This window comes from Brachypodium distachyon, chromosome 1, assembly GCF_000005505.3.
Source record: "Brachypodium distachyon strain Bd21 chromosome 1, Brachypodium_distachyon_v3.0, whole genome shotgun sequence".
Taxonomy (NCBI): Eukaryota; Viridiplantae; Streptophyta; class Magnoliopsida; order Poales; family Poaceae; genus Brachypodium; species Brachypodium distachyon.
The window spans coordinates 35,484,307-35,498,615 of NC_016131.3; the positions used below are offsets into that span (position 1 = coordinate 35,484,307).

General features: G+C 64.0%; 1 protein-coding gene across 1 annotated transcript; it reads left to right on the top strand.

Annotated features, from left to right (window-relative positions):
* Positions 1-13,148: 13,148 nt before the first annotated feature.
* LOC112270096 (testis-specific gene A8 protein-like) lies at positions 13,149-13,553 on the top strand. Its single transcript, XM_024457791.1, has one exon. The coding sequence runs from the start codon at positions 13,149-13,151 to the stop codon at positions 13,551-13,553; it is 405 nt and encodes a 134-aa protein (XP_024313559.1).
* The last annotated feature ends 756 nt before the right edge of the window (positions 13,554-14,309 follow it).

A 14,309-nucleotide genomic window follows, 5' to 3' on the forward strand; every position in this document is an offset into this window, starting at 1 on the left:
CCTTGGTAGGGACCCTCCCGGGGTACCTGTTCAAGGGAAACGATTTCTGAGGGATGCAGCAGGAGCGCGGGGGCAGGATCGCCGCCAGCGGCAACCGCCGCCGACGATGCTACCACCATGCCCATGCGGCAACCCTCGCCTTCAGGGACAGACCCTGGCCTTCAGGGGGGAACCCTGGTTTAGGAGGACTCCGCCCCGGGAGCAGCCGCAAGACGGCTATAACGTCCTCGCCGCCAGCTGCGCCCCACCCCGAACGACGGGCACGGGTGGCGAGGAAGTTATAGCCTCCCAGCGACAGCCCCCGCAACTGGGGAAACCTGGTTTTTCTGGGGAACTCGCCCCAAGGGATGCGACGACCCTTGTTACCCAGAACCTAAACTGCTCGAGGGCCGCGGCAGGGACGCGGTGATGGGCCGGAACGAGCGACGAGCGCCGGCACCGGCGCCATCACAACGTCCTCGCAATGACCCGCGCCCGAAAAAGACTCTCTCAAAGGAAATGCGGCCGGGTCTCTGTGGCAGTGCACCCGCCGGCACAAGGCACGGATGGCACGCACTTCCATAGAGTCTCCGCGATCGACCCTGCTCCTTGCGGAGGTGTCCTACGGAGGGGGGCGACAAGGGCACTTTGGTAATGCACCCCGTCGGCGCCGGACGCGGACGGGACGCACCGCCACAGTGCCTCTGCGGCGACCCTCGCCACGGAACCGCCCCTTTGAGGAAGCGCAGCAGGGGCACAACGGCAGTGCACCTGTCGGCGCGGGACGCCGATGGCACGCACTTCCCCCGTGCCTCTGCGGCGCCCCTCAGGGTGGGCTCGATGGGGTGGTGCGGCAGGGGCACGATGGCGGTGCATCCGCCGGTGCTAGGCGCCGGCGGGAAGCACCCCCTCCGCGCCTCCGTCGCACCACCTGCTTTCACGGCCCCGAACCCGGCTTCGCTCTGAGCAATTCCGTGGTTGGGGCGCGCCTTTTATAGGCACGGGGGGGTGGGGGGGGCTTGCCACCGCGTGGCACCGTGGCGCCTTTTCCCCGAACGCGGAGCCGTTTCCGCCGCCATGCTTACCGGGTAACCACGGCACATGTGGCGGCCAGCTGACAATCCAGAAGCCTCGGAGTGCGGTGAACCCCTTGTGTTGCGGTCCTCCCGCACCACAAGGCACCGGTGTATGGTGCGTCCCGTGGGCAGCTCACGGGCACCACAGTGTACAAGATTCCTCCGTTTCCTGCAGGTTAGACTCTTACCAGATCCGAGGTCCTGAAAAAATTTCAAAACTTATGAAAACAAGTAACACAGGTAAATCAGATAAATCTCATCTCTCCTGCTTCCCAGCCCCCGGCACAAAGGGGTCGATGCCAAACTTGGATGTGAGCGTTTCCTTCCCGGACGCAGTGACTACGCGGTGCGGGCGGCGGGAGGCCGAGCAACCGCACACCTAGTGGTGCACGTTGCGGGAAGCCCGCCAACGGCACGACCAGTGATGCACCTTGCGGGAAGCCCGCCAACGGCATGTCCAGTGCCGGAACGATCCGGCAACGGGTTTTCGTTTTGGGGCCACGGCAGCCCCTTGCTCACAGCCAAGTAGGGAAAGACACCTTTGTGCACTTAAAGCAGGAGGCAAGAGGGGGAAAACAAGCGAATGAACAAGGCAAGAACAAAGCTCAGGGGTGAAACACCTATCTTTATTCACAGTTAACTAGCGGTTTACACACGGGGGCTGCCCGGTTACACTAGTTCGAGAGGTATGCATCGGAGGCATCACCTGAGGGTCGGGCTCCGCCGCTTCACGGGTAGAACTTGCGCAAGTGTTCAATATTCCAGCTATTGGGCACCGGCAAGCCGTCTTCGGTTTCCAGGCGGACAGCCCCCGGCCTGGTCACCTGCACTACTCGGAAGGGGCCCTCCCATTTCGGAGTCAACTTGTTCCCGGCCTTCGTTCCTTGTATCCGACGCAGGACAAGGTCTCCGTTCTGGAGCCCCCGGGGATGGACTCGTCTGTCGTGATAACGACGGAGTCCTTGCTGGTAGCGCGCGGCTCGCACAGCAGCCCGGCACCGAAGCTCTTCGATGAAGTTTAGATCGTCGACCCTTTGCTCGTGTTGGCTGGCGTCGCCGTACGCGCGTACTCGGGGAGATCCGTACTTGAGCTCGAGGGGCAGCACCGCTTCTGCCCCGTAGACAAGGGCGAAAGGAGTTTTGCCCGTTGCCCGACTAGGTGTGGTCCGGATGGACCACAGCACGGGCTGGAGTTCTTCGATCCAGTGCTTCCCGTGGCCTTTGAGCTTGTCAAAGGTTCTCGTCTTGAGCCCCCGCAAAACCTCTGCGTTGGCTCGCTCCGCGTGTCCGTTGCTCCTCGGGTGAGCGACGGATGCGAAGCGCAACTTAGTGCCCATGTCTTCACAGTAGGCGCGAAACGCTGCGCTCGTGAATTGCGTGCCGTTATCGGTGATGATGCTGTTGGGAACCCCAAACCGGCACACAATGCCCTTAAGGAACTTGATGGCCGCCTGGGCGGTCACCTTGCGCACTGGTTCCACCTCCACCCATTTGGAGAACTTGTCGACGGCCACCAACAAGTATTCGTAACCGCCAACCGCCCTTGGTAGCTTGCCGACGATGTCTAGTCCCCAGACCGCGAACGGCCATGAGGACGGGATGGCATGCAGGGCCTGGGCTGGTTGGTTGCTCTTCTTCGAGTGGAACTGGCACGCTTCGCACGTCCTCCCCATCCGCTCTGCGTCGGCCAGGGCCGTGGGCCAGTAAAAACCATGCCGGAAAGCCTTGCCGTCTAAAGCCCGGGAGGCCACATGGTGTGAACATGTGCCTCGATGTATGTCCTCCAACAGTGCACACCCTTCATCCTGCGGCACGCAGAGGAGTTTTACACCATTCGCACGCCTGCGGTAGACGCTGCCATCTATCACGGTGTACATCTTGGCTCGCCGCGCTACGCGCTCCGCGGCGACGTCATCCTCCGGGAGAGCCTCCCATTTCAAATAGCGGGCGATCTCTTCCGCCCAGGGAGGAATTTCTCTGCCCGTGCATGCCGCCATATCAGCGGCATGGACCCCTGCTGCTGCAGGGGTTCCCTCGGTTGCCGGAGGGGCGTCCCCGGCAGCCGTCTGGGGGGTGACTGAAGGAGCCAGTTGCTTCTGACAGAACACCCCCGCCGGAGGCTTCCGGCACTCTGCTGCCATCTTGGCCAGCTCATCCGCAGCGAAGTTGTCCTTCCGCTTGACGTTCTAGCTTGCGGACCTCTTCCACGTACGGCGCCATTTGAGGGCAATCGTAGTCCTTGTTCACCTGGTTGATCACAAGCTGGGAATCACCGCGAACAACCAGGCGCTTAATGTCTAGGGCGACCGCTGCCCGCAGCCCGGCAAGCAGGCCTTCGTACTCCGCCGTGTTGTTGGTGGAGTTAGCGAAGTCGAGTTGGACGGCGAACCGCAGCTGGTCCCCTGTGGGTGACTCGATGACGACCCCGGCTCCCGCTCCCTGGAGACTGAACGCACCGTCGAAGTAGAGGACCCAGGGGCCCTCGTCCAGCTTGCCGGGAAGGCCGGTCTCCGACTCACTTTCTTCTACGCCCGTGGACGTCCACTCCGCGACAAAGTCCGCCAGGGCCGTGCTCTTGATGCTTTTGGAGTTGGCGAAGTGGAGGTCGAGCTCCATCCTCCATTCGGCCACTCTCCCGGTGGCTTCACGGTTGGTGAGGGTCTTCCCGAGGCAGAACCCGGACACCACCGTGATGCGGTGCACCTGGAAGTAGTGGCGCAACTTGTGGGACGCAAGGAGAATCCCCAGAAGGAGCTTCTGTACTTTTGGGTATCTTGTCCGCGCGTCGCGCAACACCGTACTGACGAAGTACACCGGTCGCTGCACCAACCGCTTCCGCGGCACCGAGGTTGCCGGCTCTGGGGTGGTCCCTGGGCTTGAGGTGGTTGCCGGAGGCTGCTCAGCCACCTGCCCCGCAGCCCCAATCCCCGGGACGTCTTCCTCCCTCTCGGCAACCAGCACCGAGCTGACCACCTGGTCAGTCGCCGTTAGGTAGAGTAGCAGCGGCTCGCCCAACTTGGAGGCGACGAGGATGGGCGGTGACCTCAGGTATCGCTTGAGTTCCTGGAGCGCCGCCTCGGCCTCGACAGTCCAGTCGACTGGACCCTTCTTCTTCATTACCCGGAAGAAAGGTAGGGCACGCTCGCCCAGCCTGGAGATGAAGCGTCCAGGCACGGCAACGCAGCCGTTGAGGCGCTGGACATCTTTCACCTTGCGGGGGGCCTCCATCTTCTCGATGGCTTCTATTTTGGTTGGGTTGGCCTGTATCCCCCGGTGTGAAACCAAGAAACCCAGAAGCTGCCCGGAGTTGACACCGAAGGTGCACTTATCCGGGTCAGTCTGAGCTTGATCTTGCGGAGGTTGTCCAATGTCTCCCGCGGGTCATCAATCAGGGAGTCCCTACGCTTCGATTTGATGACGATGTCATCCATGTAGGCCTCCGCGTTGCGGCCTAGCTGGGGCCCCAAACATTCTCGCAGGGCGCGCTGTAATGTGGAGCCCGCGTTCTTCAACCCGAAAGGCATGCATGTATAGCAGTAGCAGCCAATCGGGGTGATAAACGTTGTCTTTTCCTCATCCTCGACCGCCATCTTGATTTGATGGTAGCCGGAGAAAGCATCCAAAAAACTCAACAGGTCACAACCAGCGGTAGAATCAACGATCTGGTCGATACGGGGTACAGGGAAGGGATCCTTGGGGTATGCACGATTAAGATCGGTAAAATCCACGCACATGCGAAGCTTATTCCCCGCTTTGGGCACCACTACAGGGTTAGCCAGCCAAGTGGGGTACAAAACTTCCCTGATCGCCCCGGCAGCCCTGAGCTTGCCCACCTCTTGCTTGATGAAATCTTTCCGCTCTTGTGCCTGCCGCCGGATCTTCTGCTTGACGGGGTGCGCGTCCGGGCGCACCGCGAACCGATGCTCAATCACCTCCCTGGGGACTCCGGGAAGGTCCGACGGTTCCCAGGCGAACACGTCGGCATTTTCCCGGAGGAAGGTGACGAGGGCGCTTTCCTATTCGGCGGTCAGGTTCGCATCGACGGTAACGGTGCGCTCCTTGTCGCCGGCTTGGAGGGGCAGCTTCTTCACTTTGGCGGCTTCCTCCCGGAGCCCCCGCCCCTTGCCGGGACGCGCGCTCGAGCCCGCACCTCCTCCGGCTAGCCCTTGCGGGGTGGCACGGGCCTTCTTCGTTGCCGGGGCATCACCCGGCAGGGCGTCGTCCTCGACAACACCTTCGTCACCAGTGTTAGCTGCAGCAGCGGCCCGGACGACCTCGCCAACGCACCAAGCAGCGTCTTTGAGATCGCACCCGATGGAGAGGACTCCGTAAACGGACGGGATCTTCATCACGCCGTAGGCGCAATGCGTAGGCGCCATAAATTTGATCAGCGCCGGACGGCCAAGAATCCCGTTGTAGGGCAACGGGATATGCGCCACGTCGAACACTATGTGCTCGGTCCTGAATGCTTCCCGGGACCCGAAGGTGACCGGCAGCGTGATGCGTCCCAGCGGGCGCACGATCCCGGGGTTCACCCCCCGGAACGGTTCGGTGGGCTTCAGCTGCTCCATCAGCAGCTGGAGCTTTTCCACCAGCCTGGCGGACAGGAGGTTAAGCCCCACTCCGTTGTCCACCAGGACTTTGGTCACCGTCATATTGCTAATGATCGGCGAGACGACAAAGGGTATTACTCCGGAACCCAATTGTCGCACCGGGTGGTCGTCGGCGCTGAAGGTGATCGACACGTGCGACCACCTCATAGGCTGTTGCGGCTCTGCACCCGGCAACAGCGCGCACACGTCGCGGGTGAGGCACTTCACCGCGGCGTGGGATGGGAGAGCGTAAGATCCCCCATGGATACAGGCGACGCCACAAGGCTCCTGGAAGCCCCGCTCGTCGCCGCCGGAACGGTCGGACTCGCGTTGCTCCTCGGCGCGCACCATGTCGCGCCCGCGAGGAGGGCATTCCCGCACAGCAAGGGGCTGGCTGCGCCCTCCTTGGGGTTCGACTGCCGGCACCCCCGCCGGCCGGCCTCGGACCCGCTCCGGGGTCGTTCGGGCAATCTCGGGAGAGATGCCCGATGTCGCCACAATTGAAGCAGGCGCCGGTGCGCGGCGCTCCTCGTGGCGCGGCTCCTGCCGCTGCTTGATCCCTTGCAGGACGCGGCAACTCTGCGCGTCGTGGGTGGAGTTGTTGTGGATAGGACAGCGGGACGCGTCGCCGTGCTTCCGGCTAGATTCTCCCCCCGGCGAGGCCTTCTTCGTGGGCCTCGCGGCAGGAGCCCCCGAGTCCGCAGCGAGGACTTGCTTCCCGCTGCGCTTACAGGAACCCTTCTTCTGCGAGCCCTCGCCCGGGCTCGCGGCAGCCTGGGCTGCCAGCTCGGGCGCTAGGCGCCCCTCCTCGGCCATGGCGCACTTGTGCGCCAAGGCGTACAAGTCCTGCGTCGTCCGGATCCGATGTGTGCTCAGCTTCTCACGCATCTTGGGATCGCGGACATTGATGGCGAGGTGTTTATGATGGCGGCCACCTCCGCCTCCGGGATAGAATAGGAGAGATTGGAGAAGCGGTTGACGAAGGCCCGCAACGTCTCTCCCGGTTTTTGCACGATGGTGTGCAGCTCCGCCATGGTTCCCGGGCGCTTATAGCCGCCCTGGAACGCGCTCACGAACTGCTCACGCAGGTCTGCCCAGGTGGCGACGGATCCGGCAGGCAGGTTGAGCAACCAGGTTCGCGCTGATCCCTTCAAGACCATCGGGAACCATATCGCCCTGACCTTGTCATCGGCGCCGATGGCATGCATGCCCAGCGTATAGGTCAGGAGAAAATCTTTGGGGTTAGCGGTCCCGTCATACGTACCGAGCGCAGGCGCTCGGAACTTACGGGGCCACACCACCCGCCGCGACTCGCGCGCGAACGCAGTGCAGCCGTCTTCTGGGCCCAGGGGAGCATCTTCTTGCTCCAGTGGGTGCCGGCGCTCCAAGCGCCAGCACAGATCCTCCTGTTGTCGGGCATTCAAGATGCCACGCGCATCGCCCCCTGGGACGGTGGGCGATGAATTCGTGGACCCCTCCGGGCTCCCGTCTACCAGGCCCCGCTGAGGAGGGGGAGGGTTCTCCCCCTGTCGCGAGGCGGGCGGCGCGCCTTCGCGCTCTGAGTTCGGCCCGTGGCCGGAGCCTACCGGGGCGCCCTTGCCTTGCGGCTGTTGGGCGGCCAGGGCGAGAAGCGCTTCCAACTCCTCGCCCCACGTCTCGTGTGCCGGCGTGCCCTGCTACGGCTCGTACCGCACCATGACGCACGCGGCGACGATGGTTTCAGCCGGGGTTCGCACGGGGGGCAACCGGTTTCCTGAACGGCTGCTTCCCGCCCTGGCCCCGGAAGCCTCCGGGCGTGCAGGGTGCGAACCTCCAGGGGTCGCCCGGGACGCGGCGTGCTCCGGGTGCCGCTCCCGCGGGGCCTCCTCGGGTTGCGTCTCCACCCGTTGGCTAGCCCGGGCGATGCCATGTGTGCTCGCCCGACTGCCCCCAGCGCTGGGGGCAGCCGGTCCCCTCGGCCGATTGTCGGTCGACGGTCGGGGAGGCGGTGGAGGCAGCTGCGTTTGCTGCACCCTCGAGGGCTCGGGATTCTCTTGAGCTCCCGATTCGGGTCGCACGTTGTGGGACCGCGTGTGCGCCGCTGAGGGGCATGGTGACTAGGCTCGTCGACGAAGAAGAGTGAAGCCGATGCCGATGGGAACTTCCGCTGCCGGCGATCTCCAGCGCTGTCCACTCCCGAGCCCCCTACCTGGCGCGCCAGATGTCGTCGCTCGGTGCTCCGACACCGGGGGCGTGCAGCCACGTCCCCCTTTTAGGTTCGGTAGGGGCGTCTGGGGCGGAGACCCGGTTATCGCTGGCACGGCCGATGAGGCCCTATGGGGCCGGTGAGACCAAGTGCCAAGAGGGCGCGCTAGTACCAGAACAAATGCACACCCGTTTTTTATTCAGGTTCGGGCCACCGGGAGGTGTAAAACCCTACGTCCTGCCTGTCTGAACTGATACCGATTGCGGATCAAGCATTTACAAGTTTTTGCCGGGCCAGTTCCCGGGTTTCCTCTCAATGTCTAAGTACTCCTTACTATTCTCTGCTTGCTATCTACTGGAACCAACTGACCAACTCGCTATCCTCCCAACTGTCTGACCCGTCAACCGTTTAAAAAAAACCCCTCTCTCCCCTAGACCGTTGGCATGGGTGCTCCTTTTATACACAAGGGGATGCCACATGTGCCACGGTGCATGGGCTACAAGTGTCCAACGGGGAGGCATGCGACTCTCCCTGGTGAGTTGGTGGCATGCATGGGTGCCACCTCCGCTGCTAGGGGCCTAAGACCCTAGGGTAGGATTGGACAACCACTGTTCCTTCGACCCAACGGGTAACTACCCGTTGGTCGGCTCGTTTACTGAGCCGCGCACCTTACTCCTTGCCTTGGTGGGACCGCGCGTTCCGCGCCCGCCACGCGCCCGTGTGGCGCTGTCCCGTGGGCCCCATGACCCGAGGCGGGGGCACGCGTCCGGGAGCCTCCAGTCCCCGCAAGTCGGCCCGGGAAGCACCCGGGCCCAGTGCGCCCGGAAACCTCCTCCCGGGAAGCAGCTTCCCGGGAGGTGCCTAATCGGGAATATTCCCGAAAGCCCCGCTAGCCCATTTCGGGCTAGTAGCTTGCCGGGAAGCTCGTTGGCGCTCCCCGGGATGAGACCTTCCCGGGAACCCGGGGGAGGGGGCCACGCGTCGCGCAGCGGTGGTAGCCCGGGTGCCACTGGTGCGACACCCCGGATCGACCCACGTGAGGCCCCAGCGGCACACACGCGGTTGCATGACGCGCTGCCCGCATCGCTGGATCCGGAAAACCTGGAACCCTCACGGGTGTAGCAATCTGTCGCACCAGTGGCACCCGGGGTACCACCGTTGCGCGACGCGTGGGCCCCGTCTCCGAGTTCCCGGGATGATTTCGTCCCGGGCAGCAGTCACGAGCAGCCCGGCAAGCTACCAGCCCGGAAGGGGTAGCGGGGCTTCGGGGAATATTCCCGCCTGGACACTTCCCGGGAAGCCGCTTCCCGGGAGGACGAGTTCCCGGGCGCAGGCTCCCGCCACAAGGGTGGGGCCCGACGGATAGAGCAACAGCGCCACGCAGGCGTGTGGCGGGCGTCGGGTGCGCAGTCTCACCAGGGCGAAGAGTGATGCGCACGGCGCATTAAATGAGCCGACAAGACGGGCGTTACCTGTCCAAATCAGGTGAACAGTGGGTGTCCAATCCTACTTGTAAGATTTTAGACACCTAGCAGCGGAGTTGGCACCCATGCATGCCACCAGTGCACCGAGGGAGAGTTGCCATGTCTCCCCGCTTGCCACTTGTAACGCATGCACCGTTGCACCCGTGGTATCCCTGTGGTTATAAAAGGAGGACCCCCGCCAACGGTCAAAGGGTTCCACATTTTTTGTACGGTTCGTCGATCACAGGGCCGGACGGTTCACAGTTCCAGGAACACTAGGTTCGTCGGACTCACAGTTAGCCATTAGCAGTGCCCAAAAGCAATGAAGAGCACTTAGCCAAAAAAGAGAACGCCCAGAGACCCTCCCTCCAGAACGTGTAAACACTTGATCTATAGTCAATACCAGTTCAGACAGGCAGGACGTAAGGTTTTACACCTCCGGGTGGCCCGAACCTGGGTAAAAATGTGCGTGCTTGTGTTCTTAGCTTGCATGCATCCGGTGTACATTACTTGGCAAGTTGCGTAAGCCATCGGCCACGCCGGCGATCACCGGAGCGATCCCCGACGCCCCTGCCGAACCTAAAAAGGGGGCGTGACCGCACGCCCCCGCTGTGGGAGCCCCGTGCGACGACTTCTGGCGCGCCAGGTAGGGGGCGCGAGAGGAGAGCTCGCCGGTGATTGCCGGTAGCGGTGTTTGCATCGACGTTGGCTTCGTCTTCTTCACCGACGGGACCGGTCACCATGCCCCCCAAGCGGGCTGGTGACCCTCGAATAGACTCGCGTGAGGCCCTAGCGGCGCACACGAGGTCGCATGACGTGCGACCTACGTCGGGTGCTCAGGAGAACCCGGAGAAATCACAGCTGCCTCCCCCGCCTCGTCGGCCGTCTGCAGACAATCGGCTGAGGGGACCGGCGGCCCCTAGTGCCGGGGCCAGCCGCGCGAGCGGGCATGGTGCCGCCCGCACTGGCCAGCGAGTCGAGTCGCGGGCCGAGGATGCGCAGCGACAGCGGCACCATGAGCATACCGCGTCATGGGTGACGCCCGGGGGCTCACAACCCGTGCACCCGGAGGCGTCCGGGGCCAGAGCGGACAGCAGCCGCTCGGGAAATCGGCTGCCCCCGCACGAACCCCCGCGGAAGCCATCATCGCCGCGCGGGTCATGGTGCGGTATGAACCGCAGCAAGGCACGCCGGCACACGAGATGTGGGGCGAGGAGTTGGTCGCGCTCTTCACTCTGGCCGCCCAGCAGCCGCAAGGCGAGGGCGTCCCGGTAGGCTTTGGCCACGAGCAGAACCGGAGCGCGGAGACGTGCCCTGCGCCTCGCGACAGGGGGAGAACCCTCCTCCGCAGGGAGGCCAAGGAAACGGGGGCCTGAAGGGGTCCTCAGACTCGTCACCCACCGTCACACCGGGTCCCCGCTACCGCTTGACCCCAGGTCGGCACTGCGGGTCTGTCCCGGGTCCCTGGTCTGATCAAGGGTGAGGCGCGCGAGTCCCCGGTAACACAAGGCAAAACACGCAAAGGCTAGGGGAGTCGCCCCGCGAGGCAGCACCAGGAACAAGGAACAAGAATTGAGCGAATTAAAGAGCTTGATTAAATAAGCTAATTACAAAATAATTGTTCAAACGGCGCCAAACAACACACATGCAGGAAAAAGCAAGCAAAAGGAGATACATCGGAAAGCAACAAGGACGGCGGGGGGCTGCGGCAACTAGTTGCCAGCGTCTTCGGCCGGGGGCTCCGGGGACGGCTCAGGGTCCGTCTTCCTCTGCATCCGCTCGACCACCTCGTCAACGAACCCGCGCACCGCTTGGGTGTGTGTGGGCTCGTCCTCGCTGTCCGACCAGGCGTCCAGCAGGGATTCGAAGGGAAACCCCGAGTCCCGGAGGTGTATCCTCGGGAGGATTGTCCCGGTAACCTCCCGGGCGCAGTTGGCGACTTCGTTGGCACCATACTGGGCGATCCAGACGTCGAGAGCCCCAAGCTTCCCCACCAGGTCGGAGAAGAAGGGGATCAAGGTGGAGACGTCCGTGCCGTCCACCGCTGCGGCTGCAGCTCGAACCGGGGCAACAAGTCGCGTAGTGCCTGGGCGATCTTCACCAGCTTCTCGGTTTCTAATTGCCGCTGCCCGATCAACGTGCAGTGATGGAGCCGAGCGTCGTGCATGGCCTTCTTGGCCTTGCGGAGGTTGTCTTCCAGCGCCGCAAGCTCCGCGGTCTTGACCGCGATGTCGTTGCCGGCCTTGGCGAGCTCCTTCCGAATAGCGGCCAATTCGGTCTCAAGCCTGGCCACTCTGTCCTTGACGGAGCCGAGCTGGATCTCGTGCCAGGCCGCTGCTCCCACCCCATCCTCAGTGGCCTTGACCTGCTCCTCCAGCTTGACGTGAAGGCCATGAATCTCGCCGTGGTAATTAGCGATCAGGTCGCTCTTCTCGTCCAGCCGGGCCTGGGCTGCCGCGAGCACCCCGGCGTGCTCCTTCTTGGTCGCCTCGAGGGTTGCCGCCAGCGAGTCCAGCTCCCCCTGAAGCTTCGTGTGCTAGGCCTCCAGCTGCCAGTGGAGTTCGGCCTCCGGGACGACCGGTTCCTCGGCGTCCTCCAGGGCTTGCCGGGCAAGACGCGCCTCCTCCCTGGCGAGGCGCGTCTCCTCACGTAGCCGGGAGAGCTTTTGCCGTTCCCTCTCCACGGCTTCCCGCACCTCGCCGAGTTGGCTCTTGGCAACAGCATGGTGCTCCCTCACCTCGTTGAAAGAGGTGATGAAGGCTTGCTGTTGGTCCCTGACGGTGTCCAGGAACCGGTGCCCCCGCTCGAAGATGCTCGGATCCCAGGTGATGGGATTCCAAGCTAGCCCGGCGAGGGTGCCGAGGTCGGTGTTGGGGAGGGTAGCCGAGGACGACGGAGCCCCCGCTGCCGTTGTAGGGCTGTGCGGTGGGTCACTCGTCTGCTCCGGGGGATCCTGTCGTCCTTCCCCGGCAGCTTCCCCTTCACCCGCGCCCGGGGACCCCAGGTCTGGAGAAGCCTCCCTGCCCCCGGCAGGAGCCAGCCGCGCCCACGTCTGCAGGCGCGTCACCAAGCGCCGTCCCAGTGGTGGTGGTGGCCACCACCGCCACTGTCGCCGGCGCGGCAGGGCTTGGTGTGAGAGCCGGTTCCGGCTCCTCCGTCGCCCCCGTGATCTCGACGACAGGGTCAAGATCAACCACGGTAGCGCCCGCTCCCGGTGCGGGCGCGCTCGTGCCTACAGCAATAATTGTGAGGATCGACAAGTAAAAGAGCTATCGGAAGCAGACAAGGGTGGCCGGGGCGGTTACCTTGCAGGGAAGGTGGACTTGCGAGTGGGGCTGCGCCGCCTCCCCCGTGCCGGCGGGAGCGTCCGGGAGGCTTGCCGCGGGCGAGCTATGGCTTGCTGAAAAAGAAGGTACGTTTGTATGATTAACTAACAACTGAAAAGATGCAGCAAAGGAGAAGCAAAGGAGCAGTACCAGTTGACGGACCTGCCCCTGTTGGGGCTGGGTTGCCAGCGGGCGCGATGACGTCGCCACTAGCCCCTGTGTCAGTCGGGTCAGTGGCGCCGCTGGCGTCCGCGCGAGCCCTCTTGTTCGGCGTGGCGGGCAGGGAGTCGCTCCTCCCCCTTTTGCGGGCCCTCGCCGATGAGTTGAACCTTGGGGGGTTGCGCCGGAGCGCAAAGCCCTGGGAGACCCCCCGAGCGGGCGGCACCGTAGGTGCCTGCTGGGTCGCTGCTACCCGGGGCGTCGCGGGAGACGGTTGCGAAGCCGCCGCGGAATCAGGGACCGACCCCGAGGAGGCTGCCGGCGTATCCCCGGTGGCTGTAGTTGCTGAGGCCATTGCTAGGTCGCTGATGGCCCCCGCCGAGGCATCGTCGGGTGCCACCGGAGCAGCTGCCGTCTCGGTGCTAGCGGCCGCTGCTAGGGCGGATGTCGCCGCAGTGGCTCCGGTGACCCCCGCGGACGTGTGCGCTGCCGAGGTACCGGCAGGCGCCCCTGAGGTGGCCGCCGCTGGGGCGGACGCCACCGCCGAGGCTCCGGCGACCCCTGCGGACGCAGACGCCGCCGAAGTACCGACGGGCGCCCCTGAAGCGGCTGCCGCCGTGGGGCTGGCGGCTGCTGTCGGGGCGGATGTCGCCGCCGAGGAGATAGCCGTGGCCGCTGCGTACGCCCTTGATCTCCGAACGATCAAGGGCGCATCGTCGCTGTCCTCCTCGTCGTCGTCCACGGGGACGACTTCTGGGGACACTGCAGCCTAGCCCGCCTCGTCATCCAGGGACTGGAGGGAGGGCCCGCTAATCTCCGACTCGCCCCCGCTGCCCTCCAGCACCTGCTTCCCGCAAAGTGCTGGCAGGTGAGCGCGGGGGATCCGAGTGGGGGTGTCATCCATAAACCCCCACTTGTTGCAGGGCAGGAAGGCGACGATGTCGTTGAGCGCGCAATGCCAGCATGGAGGGAGAAGACCCCCGGCGGGAACCTCGTTGATTGGAGGGTTTCGCCGGAGATTCCACTCACCCACGTCGTGAGGGTTTCCAAATCCATGCCGTCCTGGTGGAGGCGTCTTCTGTCCCCGGGACCCGTGTACATCCACGCGGGCCGGGAGCATAGTTGGAGTGGCGCGATACGCCGGTTGACGAAGGTACGCGCCACGTCCACGTCGGTGAGCCCCGCTAGCTGCAGCGCCTTGATCTTCTCCACAATGGGGAGGAGATCGGCGTCACGGTGGTACCTGTCTTGCCAGCCGCTGTGGGGTTGCGGCAACTCTGTGGGCGAGAAGATGAACTCTTGGGGGTCTTCCACTCGGACCCAGCACCGGTCGCCCCGCCACTCCTTCTCGATCTTCTTCCCTGACCGGACAATGAACTCACACTTCATTTGGTCGCGGGCGCGGAATACCACCCCTGACGACATCGCTTTCGCATTGTCAATTCGGGGCTAGAAATAGTGGCGGAAGAGTGCCACAAACGGCATGACCCCCACGAATGGTTCGCAGAGGAATTGGAAGGTGGCGAGAA